At 32.1% G+C, this 19055-nt stretch overlaps 2 protein-coding genes across 4 annotated transcripts in view; both read right to left on the bottom strand.

Annotated features, from left to right (window-relative positions):
* Positions 1-119: 119 nt before the first annotated feature.
* Positions 120-6846, bottom strand: scny (ubiquitin specific peptidase 36). Of its 2 annotated transcripts, none has more exons than XM_033338748.2 (8): positions 6674-6846; positions 5136-5678; positions 4919-5026; positions 4586-4812; positions 4104-4502; positions 3108-4027; positions 2851-2987; positions 120-2292 (listed from the first exon to the last, which is right to left on the bottom strand). In XM_033338748.2, the coding sequence occupies exons 2-8, from the start codon at positions 5629-5631 to the stop codon at positions 1952-1954; spliced, it is 2628 nt and encodes an 875-aa protein (XP_033194639.1). In that variant the 5' UTR covers positions 5632-5678; positions 6674-6846; the 3' UTR covers positions 120-1951. The 2 variants fall into 2 exon arrangements, with proteins under 2 accessions (XP_033194639.1, XP_033194638.1); XM_033338747.2 differs by lacking the exon at positions 6674-6846 and adding an exon at positions 6425-6651.
* Positions 6847-11488: 4642 nt separating this feature from the next.
* The window catches only part of LOC117159161 (uncharacterized), a 28747-nt gene continuing 21180 nt past the window's right edge, over positions 11489-19055 (bottom strand). For both annotated transcript variants that reach the window (XM_033338751.2, XM_076622121.1), the window contains exons 3-4: positions 16415-16674; positions 11489-15406 (exon numbers count right to left, since the gene is read on the bottom strand). In XM_033338751.2, coding sequence (XP_033194642.1) covers positions 15307-15406; positions 16415-16674 — 360 coding nt within the window. In that variant the 3' untranslated portion in view covers positions 11489-15306. The remainder of the gene's footprint in view (positions 15407-16414; positions 16675-19055) is intronic.

Here is a 19055-nt window from a genome sequence, read left to right as displayed (position 1 = left end):
ACAGATTATATTATCTTCGCTCGAAAACGCGATAGTCTTTTTCTTTTCTTTATAGTATAAATGAATTGGTTTCTATGGATTTAACGTCCATCTCACTCTGTTTGTATCGATAGTTTGAATGTTGTACAAACGACAATTTCCGTTTTATTTGTGATACTTAATACATAAATTAAATCTGGTGTTTGTTGTTGTTCACCTCTGTACAGAGCAATATCACATACGTTTACAGTATCAGATGTACCGATTTTATAGAACTTCAAATCTCATTCTTCAAACGATACATGAATTTATACAATGCAGAAACCATTGTTATTATATTTTAGAGCATGTAATAACATGATGCTTAATTTAAGGCTATATTACGGTAATTATATTGTATTCACCGCAATATCAAGCTAATGTGATTATTCAATTGCGACTAATATCTTGGATAAAGATACAGGTCCAGCATGTACGTCCAAGTCATATATCTTCTGAAAAATATCGAGTACCATAAAATCTGTAACAATCATCAGATCTTAACGTATGGTTGCTTATCTCTTTTTTTGGCTAATATTTAATTTGTAGAATAATATAACGAGGTATTATATATAACGAGCAGGCGAAAAAGCCAGCTTTTTTTTTATCCTTGGCTTAACAAATTATCTATGGCTTTGCAATTTTTAATGCTCTATGAAAAATCCATAATATTAAAATTCTACACTTATATATGTAATTTACAATTTCTTTCCTTTTTAAACTAATATTTCAATAACTTGATACTATTAATCCATTACCATTAAACACTCTTCACTCGATTATTCACAAGTTCCACAAACACTCTGGAATTACCTGTATATAATATATATATATATATTATGTTTAAAAAAAAGAGAATTGAAGTCACATGTATTCACAAGTATGCACATTCACCATGTTAAGAGAAATCATTCACTTACTGATTAATCATTGTAATTATTATGAATATATTTCTCTTCAGTAAGCGACGACAAAGACCACATTTCTTGATCGAGCAAGATTGACTGCTTAATTGAATGCTTTTGTTACAGCTCGATGAGGGAGGAGTATCTTTGTTAATTAAAACAAAGGACGGATTATTATATCATAAATGAAAGATGTTATTGACATAAAATTTTCAAAATATTTTTTTTAACTTAAGTTTATCTTCGTCTCGTTAAAACTAACTTATTTTTACACATAACTTTATTTTCTGTTAATTAACATGTATTCTTTTTTTGTCTGAAAATGTATGGACACTTATCAAGTTCTATAAACAATTAAACACCGAGTATATATATATATGTCGAATATTGTGTTTATAATTTTAATTCAACAATGGTATCAATGTAAGTAACATAAGATTAGTATAAAATACTTATTAAAGATTTTTACATTGTTATGTAATATGAAAGTTACTTCAAATTAAATAAGAACATCATTTTATGACCATAACTAAAGTATAAAAAAGTTAACAAGAAAATTTTAAACACTTAGCGATATACCGTTTAAACTCTTAACCATTGCATCCATACATATATTTCTTTAATACGCACTCTAAATTAATAACGCACATATAGTATAGTACAATTTTATAACAAATTTTACTCCGTTCATACTGAACACAAGATTGGCAGAGCTATTGATACTCATCCCCCGTGTACTATGTAGTACAATGTCCACATACGTACGTGAGCTACAAACAACAATAGAGTACATGAAGACTCTGTCAGGAACATGCATGGTTGTTACGATGCAGTTTAGCGATTCATTATAATGAATGTTGAATATTTATTATGTCCAACATTAATTATCTAAATCAACACTGTCACATCTTTATTTTAATTTTAACGTATTGAAAAATTATAATTTGCTTTCGTAATTGAAACCTAACGAAGTCTTTCGACGTTGGATTGCTTTCGAAATTCTTTCTCAACAACTTATCTTTTTTATTTTATTCTCGTTGCCAATGTGCACGAGAATGATTATGATATCTGTAATGCGGAGGCCTATAATTTCTGCCATGCCGTGGTCGTCCATTATTGGAAGTATTATAGTAATGTCTCCGATAATAACCACTAAGAGATCGGTTCCACGTTTTGCCATTTTGATATTCCTGGAAAGGATTATACCCCGAGTTACTTCTTTCTTCATACGTTCGATGATCTTTTACTTTCTTGACTCGACCACGATCTATTTCTTCATCATCTGCATTAAAATGTCGCTTACGTATTTCCCTTCTATCATTATCAACTTCTCTATCTAAATGTGTTCTGTTACCATTCCAATTTGCAACTGTAAACAAACAAGCATATACTTTAGTACTCACTATTTCGTTTGATAAGAAAATGACATTATTTTATCAGTAAATTTTTAGAATAAAAATATTTGTACACAGTTTTTAATATTTTTGTCATTTAATAGTGTTACTTTAACACTTAACATAATTTTTTTAATAAATCACAAAATATACTTTTTATTATTACCGACTTAGCAGAGGTGTAACAAAACAAATATTTTTAATTTAGGGATTAACAATATAATGTTTTATATATTGCTCATAATGTTTTATAATATCCACAATTTATCACTGAAAAGATTCTTTTTTTTTCTAGTATTCTTTTTATTACTATTATTATTTTATTATTATTTTTATTAAAGTTATTGGCGGGATTTTTGGTTTCAAAACATTTGAGCGAATAAGAATTTTCGCTCCTTGTATGTTTATTATATTGCTTTATGTAGAATTTTTGGACTTAGGACGCATGGGCGCACAATAGGTTGATGAGGATTTTGAAGGGAAAGCAGCTGGATTCAATTGGTTCTTCAATAGAATTCTTTTGTTGTACTGACCCGAAGAACTGCCATAACCACGATGAGACATCTTTAATAAATGGGAAACCGTATCGGAACGATTTGTTCCATTGAAATCTCTTAAAGCCGCAGCACTTGGCGTGCCATTATTTTGACTAATTTTATGGATATCTTCTCTATGAAAAAATGTTTAAATACGTATATTAAACATCGTTGAATTAAATTTGCTAGAATTATAATGCTTAATTTATATTGCTTTTTAAATAACATTATATCAAAAATAAAATATAACTTACTTATCAGTCACGGACCATCCGTTTGGTGTTGCAGTTGATGTAGCAGAAAAAGATGTATCCTTTGAAACTTGCCAACCTTTCATACTACTGCTTGAAGCTTTTGTAATTACTTTATCGTCCTGTCCTGTTTTTCTAACAGATTGATGCCACTTACTTTTGCTATTATTATTACTATTTTCTGTCTTACCATTTGTTTCTGATTTACCATTTTGATACTTTATTGTACTTGTAATGGTACTACAGCTAGAACCATTTTGTGTTTTTGTACAATGAATTACATTACTTTGATTCTGAGATACACTACTACCATTTGTCTTTGAAACATTAAGATTTATTTTAGGAGAACCATTTTTTGTTAGGGAACATTTCTGTGTACCATTAGTAGTATTAGCAGAAGTGTTTGTTTTTGTAAGTGTGTTTAAATTTGTGCGGTTTTTTAATGTTCCATTAGAACTAACATCTTCTTCTTCACTAGATCCATCATAAGGAACTAAGCTATTTCCATTCAAAATTTTTCCATTTTTAATATGCATAATTAATCTTGGTTGAGACTTATCTTGTAATTTTTGTGGTAACTGTGGCCCGATAAAATTTGCGCTTTTTTGGGTATTAAATTGAAGTCCCGCATTTTTATTTGTTGATATCTGTAAATTTGTTTTTGTATTATCTGTGTTATCTTTACTAATCGATGTGCCATTGATTAATCCATTTAATGAGTGTAATCCAGATGTTGATGCCTTGGGAGTTATAGTTTTATTCATAGGGCTTCCTGATGAAGATAATGTGTTGTTCACAGTTATTGTACCATTTAATTTGACAGTTTGTTGAGCTTGAACCTGAGATTGCGTTTGTTGTTCCATCTCAAAGATCATTATGTAAGCATTTGTACTGAATACATTACTCAAACTAAGTGGACGAACCTATATACAAACGAATTTTTGGTATTAACAAGATAGTTCGATATTTTACAAATAAAGACATATCGTTAATACATACACAAGAATCATCAAAGGAATAATATTGGCCTGTTGAGACTTTCGCAACTGCAGTATAATGCCCGCAATTAACTGATGGACCCATATGTGTAACTATCGACATAAGCTTATATGTAAGTGACTGCGTAGGCTCCCCTGGTTCTTTCCAAAGATAAGGGCCCATATCTATAGTTTGCTTGAAACCTATATGTTTAGATATTTTTCCTCCTAGAACGCTGAATCTTTTTAATTGCACACAAAGCACTTTAGGGGGTCGTTCTAAGCTAAATTGTTTCGTAGCAGGAACTCTTCTTTTGCAAGCTTCACATTTGTAATCATTGTTATCTAGTTGTTCACGGCTAAAATAGCTACTTAATGCTTCATCCAAAGTGCTTGCTTTACGTATATCAACTAATAAGTCCTGCAGAAAATTGAAAACATATTTAGTTTATTGTATACTTAATCAATAGCATGATTATTAGAAAAGCTGTATATTATATATACTTGAAAGTGTTGGAAAGTAGTGGAAACATGTCGACATTGTAGACACTTTACTTCAGTACGAATGTAACCACCAAAAATTTGGTTGATAGGTGTTGTTTCTTTAGAATAGCTGTCTAGTTTACTAGCTTTGTGTCTTGCTAAGTAGGCTTTTTCCATGCCTTCTAATAAATAACGTAAAAACTCATGAGCATCTTCTTGTTGCCCTGGCACCATGGTTCGACAAATAACTAATAGAAAAAATAAGATATATATATGTATATAACAAACATATAAGATTTAATAATAATTAATTAACATTTTATAATACTTATTTTATAATTATTTAATACTTACGTTTTAGTTTGTTATATATGTAGAATGGCTTGATAGCACATCCTGATTTTTGGTGACTAGATTGTAAAGTCTTAGCCACTGCACATGTAAGGCATTCTCCACCTCCATCTAAAATTAACCTATTATCACAATACGATACAAAACTGTGGGATTATAATTTCATATCTTAAAAATGTGTAGAATATGGTAAAGTAAATTATAAATTTTAATAACCTACCATTTTGTTCACACTTTGATGTATGATGAGAGTCTGACAATAACCAATTTACAAGTGCTGGTACATGAAACAGAGCTTGAAGAGTACTATTTAAATAGCATGTATTTCCAACATTATACATGCCAGCCCCAACAGGAAATGTACCCTTCCACCCTAGGCTAACTTTCTTTGGAGAATATAAAGTAACTGTTGGCTCTGGCAAGCTGAGTCCTTTCGATACTTTTTCATTTTTCTTTATATAATTTGCACCATCCTTCATTTTATCATCTGAGTTTTCAGAATTTGGTAAACTTAATACAATGTATTTTGCTTTAAGTTGATCTAGAATTGTTGTTTGATAATCATCAACTTCTTTATATTGAATTTCTGACTGAAGAATTCTTGATGCATTGGTAACTAAATTTGCTGTTAAGTCATCTGATGTTTTGGACTGATTAGTTTCCAATGTACGACGAAGAGTGGCCGCAACTGGGTCACAAATGCTTACAGCAGGCATTTTCACTTTATTTTACTTTATATTAAAAGTTTTTGTTATTTGATTCCCTATATACAAAAGAATATGTAAGAATAAAATAACTATATTAAATAATATACCTATTCTATTATTAAAATTAAAGATATCAAAAGATAAAAATAATATTAATATTTAATATTATTTTTTGCAATATGCATGCAATGTTTGAGAACGTATACTTCTTACATGAACGAGAAGCAATACCTTATAGCATATAATACGCAAATTATACCAGTGAATGCATATTTACATATTAACTTTAACATTAATAAATACATTTAAAAAACTCAGATTTTTTACATTTTTTCTAGTCAATATGGTATTCAGATAATGAATATTATGGAAAAAATAAATAATTTACAAAATTTTGTAATCAAACGCAGAAAGAATCAAGATTTTTTTATAACGCATAATAAAATAATATAATTATTAGATAGATCACTTGGAGAAACGTTTTAAAAGCAAATAAAATTTTCTACGACACAACAATCAAACATTTCCTTCTTTCTCACTTAAGATATGTATCTACCACAAATACACTGCTTCATAGATACCGAGTCAAAAGGGTTAATTTCACTATTAATTCATTTATGAAAGCACTATTTACGATGGATTGAAGCAACGATATATATGAATTTCTCGATACGATAAAAGAATAGGCGAAATTACGTGAAATGTTTCATGTAATTACACGACATCACACCGAACCTTTAACAAAGTACACTAAAAGCACGCGGTGTGCAATAGATACCGCGCCAACAGATTCATTGTTTACCTTCTCCTGATGATTATATACGTTATATCTTATACAAATATTTTTTATCAACGGTGTTGTAACACATTTTACATTATAAACGATATTTGCTGACCACGACCACGTAGAATCACAATGCTATCGATTAATTCGAAATTCCACGCGCTTACGTGCCTCGAAACGGTTACCGGATGAGTTTAACTGAGGGCGCGTGTCTCCGGCCACGAGTCATTTTTTTCCCGCGTACTTTGTTACACTTATCCCACTTACGTTTAATTCATGTATAATTATGACAATAATTTCAACAAGAAACACTATTCAAATTAGCACGTGTGAATATTACACGGCATTTTTAGAACTGCTAGTTTTGAGCATGCGAAATCAAGACCCATCCTCTTTCATTATGTCAGCCATTTGCAATTACAACGGTAGCCATTAAATCGTTTCCCTTGGGTTCTGCGATGCTATCGGAGGTGCTGTGTATTCGACCGTGAAGGCGCCACAAGTTTAAAGCTTGGTTTCCATGAATTACATTTGCACGAAATTCACATGTACAGCTTTCATTTTGTAATTTTTCAAAAATTTTGGCAGTATTTTCCCCAATTTTATAATTTTAATCGTACATGACAAGAGTGAAGTTCATAAATGTTTTTATTATTCATCGTTGAAATATGTGTGTATATAAGTGCATTTAGAAATCTAAACTAATTGAGCAAAAATAAAGTAAGTTTTCATTTACATATTTCCGATCTCAAATTTCTGTAGTGCTTATAATTACAGTACAAATTATAATTGGGAATTATCGATAATACTTGGGTATTTTAAAGTCAAAATATAAATTAGTAATTAACTTACTATTTTTCTTAATAGTATATTTATTCGAGTATATATAATATACTACATATAAATTTTTACGTATATGAGGAATATTTTATATTAAAAACTTATTTAAGAATCATGAAAATAAAGCCTATTTAGAAAAGTATATCTTTTGTTTTACGTTTTGTATGTAATCTGTAAATTATATGCTATTTATACTACCAAAAACGATATAGTAAATAACAAAAATTTGTTATTTATTAATATTTTTACTATTTACGGGTTCGTTAATTGGGATTGATCTTCAGTAAAATTTATTATTAATTATATTTCTACAGTTAATTAAGAAATGTTTTATATATATATAATAAATTCTTCTGTTTCCAATAGACAATGTTTCGTACAATTAAGTAATGACCACTATTCGTTTAAATTTTAAACATATTATGTATTTTTAAATGTTTCTTCATTTTATGACAATTAGAACCATATTTTCTGTCGTAATAGTATCTTTATTAATTGCTATCGATAATCTTTGCTTACAAAATATACAGATTAACACAACTTTCAAGCGACAAGGTAATAATATTCCAGATAAAATATTTGTAATGTGTAATAGCCATTAGTAGAAGTTTTAATACGTTTACGATGGCGAAAGGGAACATCGATATCTGGTTAATTTTACTTTCTTCCTCTTATTCCTGCTTTTTTTATTAATATACTATGCCAGAATAATTTGTGCAATAAAAATCCATTTTTTCTTTTATTTTCTTTAAAAGAAATCAGAACCTCGTTACAATCATGCATACATTAAACAAACTAGTATATCAACTCGATCAAGATTCCTTTATTCGAAAGTGATGAAACTGACCGATCTATGTTTATATTCTTAATCATACTTTTTCTTTAGGAAGTCTACGTTATTTTTCAAATACTCTCTGGCAGTGATAAAACAGACTAAACTTTTCATACGAAAAGTTTGCTTTATCCCAGTTGGTTCTTGAGAGCCATTTTTATTAATCATTAGTGTTCAACTATATTATTTAAATGGAGGAGCAACTCATTAATAGTAACGAAAAATTGACGTAACTTTGGAATTCTTTTTACCATGTGCTTTGAAATTTGTGATTGCAAAATGATATATAGCAATGTTGAATTATGGAGACAACGCTGAATGAACTTATCACGGACATAACGATGAAAAGTTACGCCATCGTGAACGTTTTATCATTATTCCGTAAACGTTATTGTGATATTTCTAGTTTTAAGCTTATCGATAAAACTTTCTCGATTACGTGTACTAATCGGCAATACGATAGTGTATTTCGTGTCGTTACAAAATTTTCTTTGCATTAAGCCGTTTTTCTTAAATTCCTGTGTAACATATAGCGCCTCGTTAATTCGTATCTGATAGTGAATTCCGTGGCTAAAAAATCCGCCACGGATTATATGAATGCGCGATTAAATAACTTTAACAGAGTCTCGTAATCCATAAAATCAGAATACAATATTGTCGAATCAATTTTAACTTCAACTAAAATATGTGTGAAATATCGAGTGGGAATTAGAAATACAGAAGACAATCGTAAACATTTGTATGAAATTTTTTTAAATCATTCTCGGTAGCAACTTCTCTTTTTTTTTATCAGACACGGATTAAAAACTGTCCACCTTTAGTAACTTCAATTAAAATTCGTCCTAACAATTTTGTCATGACATCCCAATTGGTCATTAAACACGGCTACTTATATATAATAAGGATAGTAACAATAATAATCATCTTTTTACGGTCGTCGAACGTCCTCTACGACTAACAAAAAAATTATCATTGCGCGTTGAACTCATCCTACCCCTGTTTTTTTATCACCTTTTTGTATCCTTCCTTTACGTATCCTAATATTTACAATAAAAAGTACTCAGCGTGTACCGTGGTGTTCTGTGGAATAAGCCAAAGATGTAAATACACGCAATATATTTTCGATTCGTTCATCTAGCTTTAATAAGCGACAAAAAGAAAAGTTTTGATATTTAAAAGAGACAAATCGTGTGATGATATCAGCATTCGACGGCAGAGACGATCTCATAGAGCACCATTATAAAAATTCTTACAGCTAAGTGTGTGCGTTGAATGACTTAATATTAAACTGGATACCAATATGCAACAAGAAATCTGTTCTCCTTTATTAATTATAATTGTTCTGTGCAAATAAAGTATGATAGACTCCCACCGTATAAATCATATACATAATTTTATAATTCTTATTATTTTGAGTGAGATTTGTAATTTCGATGAATTTATGATAAATTGAAGCAGTTAAAAATTATTGAGAAACGTGGTTTAGTCAATTATGAAATGAAAAAAAAAATCAATTTTAAATGTACGATGTATTTACGTTTAAATTATTGCAAAATCAGGATAACTATCTTTGGTTTTATTTTCAATTTTAATAATATTTCTAATTAATATATGAATGATATTTTCCTTGTTGCACCTTACCCAGATTCGTTTCACATTAAGTACTACCATGGGAGCAATATTTTAGGGAGAAATACAATGTCTTGAGACATTGATCATACTGATTAATGAAGCGTCAGATAAGGAGGAAACTAACTTTGCATTTCGAAATGATAAGAAACTATAACTTTAGCAATGACAATATCCTTACTGTTCTGTCGCGTTCTATACGCGAAACGAAATGAATTCGCCAAGAACAAAGGAGAATCCAAATCTTTGTTTCTCCCAAAAATATTTCCATCGCCCTTTTCCCCTTTCATCTATTACAAATTACTTCACGTTCGAAAATAACTGCTTGCTCGCCTAGAAACGTATTCATATTTATCCATCATCGAAACTATTCGTTTTTGCTAACTCCTCCTAAGATTTATGTTTATATATGTAAAGGAAGCGGACATTTTACAAATTAAGGCAAACGTCTCTCACTGTAGAAGGAAATCTCAGCGAAAATGGGATGTCGTTCGATAATAAACGAATGTTCAGTAGCGGCGTATCTAGCGTCGTTTCAATCGCTCTTTCCCCTTTTTTTTCTTTTTTCTTTTTTCTCTTACTCTTTTTTTACTTCATTCTGCTGTATATACTAATGGCAATGAAAAAATAGTTATCTACGTATCGCTTGTTTGATAGATATGTTTCCTTCGAAATTCATTGCTCGTTGCAAAAAAGAAGAAACGTACGCTCTACCCTTTGTTGATCCTTAATTAATAAGACAGAACGCCGATCGTATAAATCATAAGACAAAATCGATATCTTACATAATTAAATGGTTCGTTATCACACACGCATTAATTTCCCTTAACTCTCTATTAAATTGCGAAATTTGACATTAATGAGGACGTTGCTGTTGAATTTTTTGTTAAGGTGTTGTGACAGAGCATTGACGTAACTTGTTCAGCGTTCGTTTCCTTAATCGAGGACCAAAAAAGATATGGTTCCGAAACCACGACCATTGTCCGTGAACGAAAGGAAAAGATTTGCAGGCGCGAATTTGTTGCTCGAGAATTACTCGAAATGAATGCTACCTCGTCTATCCACGTTCTATGTTTTCTTACTTATAGTAACTTACGTTAGTTACGTAGTGTTATCGTTTAATCTTACGTCATTATGTTCACGATTATTAGCGACACGATTGAGAACGAGATCGACTGTAATAATTTAATGACATTTTCACGTAAACAAATGCTGATTAATTAAGCTGTTCCATTCACTTCCATTCTCAATGAAAGATGACGTAACGCTATTTAAACGTTCATTAACGCTGTTAAGCGTGAGTTTGTCTTTCTTTCTTGTTGCAGGAATTCACAACACCGTACGCATCGTTATCGTTAGCCATCAATGAGAAAATCGGTAAAAATTTCGAACGATAGATTTTTCGCAATGTTCGTGTGCCTGGATTCATTCTGTACGCCCAGAAAATGGTAGTTATCGATCGGCATTACGCGAATAAAATATTAAACAATTATTGTTAAAGGAGACCATATACTATGGATATGATATTTATTCGTTTGAATCGTACGGAGAGCTGAACGCGAATCATAATGGTGTAAGTCAATCCACTGTTTTACTATTATATAATAACAAATTTATAATTCTTCAAGTGGTGAAATTGTATTGCAAGAGAGATGAAAGTTATAACTTCGTTAATTCGGAAACTAAAGAAACGATACTTTTAAGAGATGCTTGCATATTAAATGTAGATTTCCGAAATCTTGATTTACGCCATTATGAATCTCATGACCGCCACATATAGATTACTTTTATAATTGAAATTTATTGAATACATTGGATTTTAAGCTGTTTAGAACTGTTATAATTAGACTGCGGATATTTATACAAATGCATACCTATATAGAGGGTGTGTAAAAAAACAGGATTTAAACAGAAATCTGTTTGTCCAGTAAAGGTTTCTAAAATTTAACGCTAATGTATGATCTTTTTTACATATATGTATATATAAAGTACTTTTTGGTATTATCTATCTGAAATTATTATGTATAACTTCTTAATTTTGTATCGTAATAGTATTATTCCATTGAATTGATCGACATCGGAAGATTATTATTCGTAATGCGTATTCTAATATTAAATCGCACTAAAATTTGTAAAAATTTTATGAATCTAATATTTCTTAGTTATTTATTAGGAAACGATCGTCTACGATAGTCTGGGCGTGTATAGAGAATCGAATCCTCGAATGTGAATTATCATTTATAATTATACGCATGAAATAGAAAATGTAATATGATTCTAACAGCCTTTCTGGGATCGATACGATCGTTTTTTTCTCGAGTAATTATCCCTAAATTCGACAATATTTTTAATCGCTCTTCGAGAGTCTCGTTCACTCCACCATTTCTTTAACAAACGAACGAGCAGCCTTAACGCCTATGGACTAAGCCTAAACATCGATTTATGTTTCGTAATATGAAGCACATAATTTATTAATATTCGTTTTCCGGTATGTTTCAGCATTCGCGGCCTCATTGTTCGGCTACGACACGTTCAATTTATGATCGAATTTCCTTCGAATCGTCTTTCGACGATCGATGAAAACCACGAATTTCTCTATAGTTATTTCATGGAACGGAATAATATATTACCGTGTTCCACGATCTCGTATAACGGGTGTCAAGTAGATGAACCGCGTTACATTCGTTTCTATCATGCCACGATTATTATGATACGACATTCATATTGTTGCGCGATGAAAACTCTTGAAAACACTCGTGAAACCGTTCTTGGTGAACCGCGAGGAGAATTTCGCTGGAGAACGATGCTCGAAATCATAGAAACGTGCGCCGCGAGAATCAACGAAACGGTGTCCGAATGAAACACCTAACAATCCTGATATGATTTAAGTACAGTACATAATTATCTGTACACAAATGTCCGCGAAATGAATTACTAATTTAAAAGACACGTGTATACGTAATACGTATGTATATGTATGTATATCGCGAACCTTTGCTCTCGTTTTGTTCCTTAAACTCTCTCATGGTATTTGTCGACCATAAAAATATTTTATGAAATATATCGCCGCTCGTAAAATTCACTAGATTATTAGAACGTTCGCAAAGTATCTCGAGCGAGGTCGGCTCAGTAATCATTTTCTTTTTTCGTTATTTTAAACTATTCAAATATTTACGAGACCGTAGATCTTTTCATTTTCGTTCTCGTTACTCGTTTTCTCGCCTTAATTATCGTTTTTCTTGTTCGAAACGTATCTCATCGAACGCAAACAGTATTGACAAGATATTGTAGCGATAATTTAGCAGGAACTCGATATCCGAAAGTAACTGTCGTTCTCCGTTTACGCGGTATACATATGTACGGCTATTTAGTTTTGTGTGGCCTTAGAGGAGCAGATGGATGTTTAAAGAAACTATGCAAATTAATTCTAGGTATGATATCGTTATTATCTACATAATGGTTGAATGAAATAATTTCTAGTTCGTTCGCAAGTTAATCCTTGTTTCGAGAATTAATCGCTTAATTAGATATGACGTTTTCATTAGTTAAGAAGTTCTTTTTTCGAGATATCGACTCTCGTCACGCTGTTTCGTGCATACAAATACATATTCCTCTCCGTTTACCCAAATTCTTCCAAATCTTTTTACAGCTACTACTTAATAGTCGAAGATATGTGCAAATACATCATGCGGTGATAGATACTTATAGTGTGAAAGTTTATTCACTTAAACGTATTACTGGCAAGTGGACGGGCACCAGGTCCCGACTAAAAATATTTTCCGAGTATCTGCAGGGTGTCTGTTGACTGTAACAAGGCCGCTCCAAGCTACTTACTTGGCTCGCTTGATCGTTTCCAAATCGCTAAATTCTAAACATCACGCGTCATCAAATGCATGAAACTTATTTACTGCTCTTTTCCTTCGCGTCTCGATCTTCTTTTACCCTCTTGTTGTCCCTTTCTCTTCTTCCCATCCTTTCATTTCGTGAAGTGATCAGTTGCAATGAAGTAATCAAGTGCTATAATTAATCTAAATTTTTATACAAAAAACTTTACGATACATGATTTCTTTATTTTTTTGTCCGCGGCACGTCGACCGATCGATCTATATTTTTATTTAAATGTTTTTTTCTCTAATAACGTTTAAACGGTTAACGTACTTGAGAGTCAGACTTGTATCTTGGCGATTTGAACACAATGAAGTCTCGAACGAAATTGCTTTTTTGGTCTCTTGTGGTAAACGATGTTCCGAACAATCGAAAACTTTCAGTGATCGTTAGCCGTGAAGCAGCCTTTGGATGTTCCTGGTGACAATTCGATCAGCCATCTACACAAATCTTCTCCGATCATTCCTTTGTCGAAGATTCTTCGAAGATTTCTACACGAACAAATAAGCTAGACTCCTCGACGACGAATGTATTCTGCTGTGTTCGTTCGAGGGAAGACTAGTTTCGTCATTGGTATAGTCTTCAACGAGTATAACCAAAAGGCAGATCCTCTTGAGATTCGCGCGTACGAGTCGATTTCGTCATGTTGAAACTCTACTCTTACCCTTATCAAACGACAAGTGGTGCAAAGACTCAGCTGAAACGTAATTCGCGTGCATCGGGTCTGTTTTCGCAATTCTCGACGCTTTTGCGAGCCAACGAACGATCACGGGATTAACTATACTTGAAATACATTACACGATTACTCTAGTCAAAATATTCGTACACAGGATCGTTCGAAACAAGTGTGCTGCTGCTTTGAAACGATAGTAAAGTCCGCACGTGCTTAAGGAAATAAGATCCTACAGTGAACCGAGAGAGTTTTGGACGACGATGAAAGGAAGGCAGCCGGTAATTAGGTCCCTTTTTGCTTTATCTTTTGCATCATTTTATGCGAATTGAATGCCACTCGTTCTGTAACTTCTCCTTTCAAACTCTCCGATTTGTCCAATCGATTTACGAAGAAAATGTTCACGGTTAGAAGGGATCGTTAGCCCAATTGATCACCTTCATCGTCATCACGTTATGCCCCTTTCGTAGTCAAGATTTCAGCGTCTTCGGTTAATATCTTCCTTGCCGGTGTCGTCGACTTTTCTTCGATTCACATGTCGATTTTCTGCCGCATGATCTTTTATTCGTGTTCGGAACAATTGGACCCGAGTCCACGAAGCAACAACAACGGTCAATCAATCGTAAAGAATGTACTATGTGTTTGTAGGCGATTCTATCGCGTGTGCTTATCAAACGAAAGCAACGTAATCGTTCATGATATTCATGATGTTTCGCTCGATCGCCTTAGGGATACCGCTTGCACCAAGCTAAAGGCAAGACGTGCAACCTTCGTAGAAAGAAACAGCTCTTGGTACGTGCACACTAGTCGAAAATTGATTTTATCTAAAAAGTCAAGCTGACCGTACGCCAGTTTCCTTTTTTCTCGCCTTTTTCGATTTTTCTGCTTTTTCTTTTTTATTCTTGCTTAAACCAGACTATGTTCTCGAGAGTCGTAACGATGCGTGTAGAGAATGGATGAGCTAGTTCCTGGCGACGTCGATGACGATGGCGTGTTCGAGCACGATGGTGACGATGAATGGGCCTTCTTCGAGGCCGACAATACCTAGGTATTGTGTCCCTGTTTGCGGATTTTATTCTCCAGGGCGGAGGTTGGTCGGCCGACGAGATCTTCCAATTCATCAGGCGTCAGCACTGTGAAGTCTCTGTTTGTAAAAAAATATTCAGCAATGTTACTACTGCGTTTTATTCACTTATTATAAAGTCTTTTCTATTCGTTTCTCATAAATTTCAAACTTTGTCATTTAATCCTTATTCGAATATCAAGGGTTAATTTCGAAACTGGAATTGGCTTCGAAAGTTAGTAACTCTGTGGGAAAGTTTCGTCGTTTACATCTGATTTCTATTATTTTCATCTCAGGCACAGAGACGATGAATACAGATGGCAATTATCAATTTGTTACTAAAAGTTTAACGATAAATACGCTATTAGATAATGATACTACTTTGTACGAATACCAGAAGGTAATGTTATCGCGTGTGTGTCGCGATAGAAAATTTCTAAATCGGTTTTGAAAAGAATGACTTGATCTGATCCTTTTTGATTCTCATTTGCTTCGATCGTTACAGTATCTTCTGGATAAAAAATATTTAAAGAATGAACATGACGTAATTTGAATAAAAAAAATAAAAGATTCTTATGCGAATGAAGTCACTAGAAAGATGGAATACGATCTCATACAATGATAGTCATCGTATCACAAGTTAGCGAATAAGTTTTAAAACGAGTAAGCAAATAGGAACATAAGAAACAATAGAATTTTTCGACAGATTTAATATTAATAATTTTCTTTGATTTATTGCAAGATTTCCCTAATTTAAAAAAAAAAGAACTATCTCTTTACGATTTCAAACCGATTACATTACGTTTGACGCGACAACAATGTTAAAATATACCAAATGAATCAAATATTTACATTAAATTTTATAAATTTTAATTTTACATATACATCAAATTTTATTGAATGAAATATTCAAATTTTCCCACATTTATTCATAAATTAAGTAACAGAGGAAAATTGTATCGATGTTTTCTCTCAATCAACGAAACAATAAAAATTTCACGAGCGATTAAACAAGTCGTCTATGATGCTCGTGTCGTTGTTTGTATTATTTCAGTCGCAAAACATAATCCGCACTGCGTCCGGACTCACCTGTGTTGAGCCAAAAGCATGTCTATGCTGGTAACACTTCTTTGATGTGTTCCATCCTTCTGACCAGCCTTTTGTTTCTTGATGCACAAAGCTCTGAGGGGCGCGAGGAACACGCCAATCACCAGCAAACTGCATCCAACGACGATAAGGGCGGTGGAGTTTTGTGCAGCTTCTGCACCAGGTGCAAGTTGCACCAGACCGACCACCAATACCACTGCGCCCAACAGCAATGATCCAACTACCACGTGTAAAGAATTGACCTTCGAAAACATTGAAAAAGCCTGAATCAATAATCAGCTTCATAGTTTATACTTTACGTAGTTTATCAGATTATTCTACGAGTAGTATGAGTATATTAAAAAAATGACATTGTGAAACAAGAATCTTTCTTTTTAAAGGTGAGATTGATAGTAACTAATAAATAATTAAATAAATAACTGATACATATAGAGATTGAGAAATTAATACGAATAATAGAATAATTATACGGATGGAATTTAAATTGATTGAAATTATGTAATTGGAATGAAATGAATCAAAATAATTAAATTAATAAAGTGGAACATCGTCGTAGAAATTGGATCTGTACGTTCTTTAATAAAATTTGTATTGTTTATAAAAATTTATGTTCTATACATATTATCATAATTCTTTTAGTTTAATGAAAATCAAGTAACCATTTTCAATATTTTTAGAATTCTAGTTACTTCGAACACTAAATTCTTTTCCTTAATTATATTACGATACTGTTATCTTGCGAAATAATAATTTTTCTCCGTCTAGACGTTCTGTAATTTCTTCGATTTATTTTCACTTTCAGTGCTGCTTTGATATCTGTTTTCATCGTGATCTAAGCAAAATGTCATCGACTTTAAATTTCAAGTTTAGACGTAATCTTCAAAATTTTTCAAAGAATAAAAATCTATACCTTCCATTTATAAAAGAATTTTTTCCACATTTCGTACGGTTCTTTGAAAGCGTACTTGTTCTTTTGTTCTTTGTTGCTTGTTATTTTCCTACAATGTTTCATTGTTTAAAAGATAGTTTATTTAATGTTGTGTCAGCTGCCGTTAGCAAGTTACTTTGCTAAATGCGAGCTTTAACTTTGAAGGTTCCTCTTTGTGAGGAATTTTCCTTTATATGTAGAGTTACGCGAAAGCAAACATTGTTCCCAGTACGCTGCGCAGGAGTGGATCGACTTAATTAGAAATAGAATTCTTGAAATATCCTGCAACTGAGAAGTTAAACGAAGAAGAAACACCAGAACTTGGACGCGCGACGTCATGTTTAAAAAAACCTATTATTAATTAAATTGTGATGGAATAATTAAACGGATAGCTATAGTATCGTATTAATTTTTAGCATTCTCTTTATGAAAATCGTAACAAACAGAGAAAAGCGTTAAAATGGCATAGAATAATCTATTAAGCATGCGAGCGCATTTGCGCTATGTTTGAGCGATGAAAAAAAGGATGGTTTGAAATAAGAGATAAACGAAAGAGCTTTGAGCACTTTTTTATGTATTTTATATATATTTTTTATAGATTATAGGGACAACGAAAAGGAAATGCTTTCCGGTTTTTTTCTTTTCTTTTTAATTATATGCTAATCATTCTGCTCTCAAAATATCCGTATGAAATTTGTAAATATTACCTGAAAACATTTCAATGATGATTTACAACAGTTGTAATTATTGGAAAGTTCGTTAATAAATTCGCAGAAAATTTAGATGGTTCGTTTAAGGCGTTTTCGTTTCATATTCAAGGATTTCTGAGATTACTTTCAAATTTTCAAGGCGGACGAACATCCAAGGGAAGCAATTTCTAGCATTGAAATAGTGAAAATTCGAGCTTCGCATTTCCCCTCTCACTATCCATAGATAATATCGAGTTTCAAGGCTGAACCTTGAAGGTTTTAATGAATTTCTCAAATTGCATCATTTTGCTAACTAGCAGATTTCAACTTAGGTTACCGTCATGCGACGTTAACCAGCGAAACACCAAAAACTGTATAATTTTCCTCATATGGTGGGTAAAATTCAACTATTTATTCAAATCTATCATTTTTTCAAATAAAAATCTGTTAATTTCATTTATTCTCAACTTATTCGTTATTCATGAAAATCTAACTGATTTTATTTTCCTTCGTCAACGCAGTCCTGGTCTTTTCTCTCAAAAAATAATTTTTAAAACCAAATTTAATAAATTCACAGCTCGTATACATTTATATTCGATCTTAACTGAAACTTCGCCTTTGATCCTACTACAGCTGATCTTGCTTTTGATGTTGGATTTGTTTGGAAAATTGAAACAGGAAATAACGTATATTAAAAACGTTTCTTTCATATTTTTCTCAATGTTTTCCCAACAGGAAAGCAGCTTATGCCTGAAATAAAAGTTAAGAGTCCCCCGTTGAGACGTTTCCTACTAATAGTAATCATAGTAATAAAATAATATAGCCTATGATACATTCAAACTCGGAGAAATGAATAGACTAATCATAATCTTTCAAGTAGAAAATGTATACAGTTGCATTCATCACGAAATTGTATATTATAACATTAGTCTAAGGGATTCAAACAAAATTACGACAAAATCACATTTGCAATGTTTTAGAATGTTATAATTCGTAGCAGTTCGAA

Source organism: Bombus vancouverensis, chromosome 1 (assembly GCF_051014615.1).
Source record: "Bombus vancouverensis nearcticus chromosome 1, iyBomVanc1_principal, whole genome shotgun sequence".
In the NCBI taxonomy this organism is placed as follows: Eukaryota; Metazoa; Arthropoda; class Insecta; order Hymenoptera; family Apidae; genus Bombus; species Bombus vancouverensis.
The sequence above is the reverse complement of the archived record's forward strand: the minus strand, read 5'-3'. Positions and strand labels throughout refer to the sequence as shown.

What these genes read in the sequence shown, in the direction of transcription:
- scny (XM_033338748.2), bottom strand. Translation starts at nt 5,631, where the DNA reads ATGCCTGCTGTAAGCATTTGTGACCCAGTTGCGGCCACTCTTCGTCGT. An exon ending in ATCAAAGTGTGAACAAAATG is followed by an intron (nt 5,027 to 5,135) that starts GTAGGTTATTAA and finishes GGTTAATTTTAG; the next exon opens with ATGGAGGTGGAGAATGCCTT. An exon ending in TGGTTATGGCAGTTCTTCGG is followed by an intron (nt 2,293 to 2,850) that starts GTCAGTACAACA and finishes GTTTGTTTACAG; the next exon opens with TTGCAAATTGGAATGGTAAC.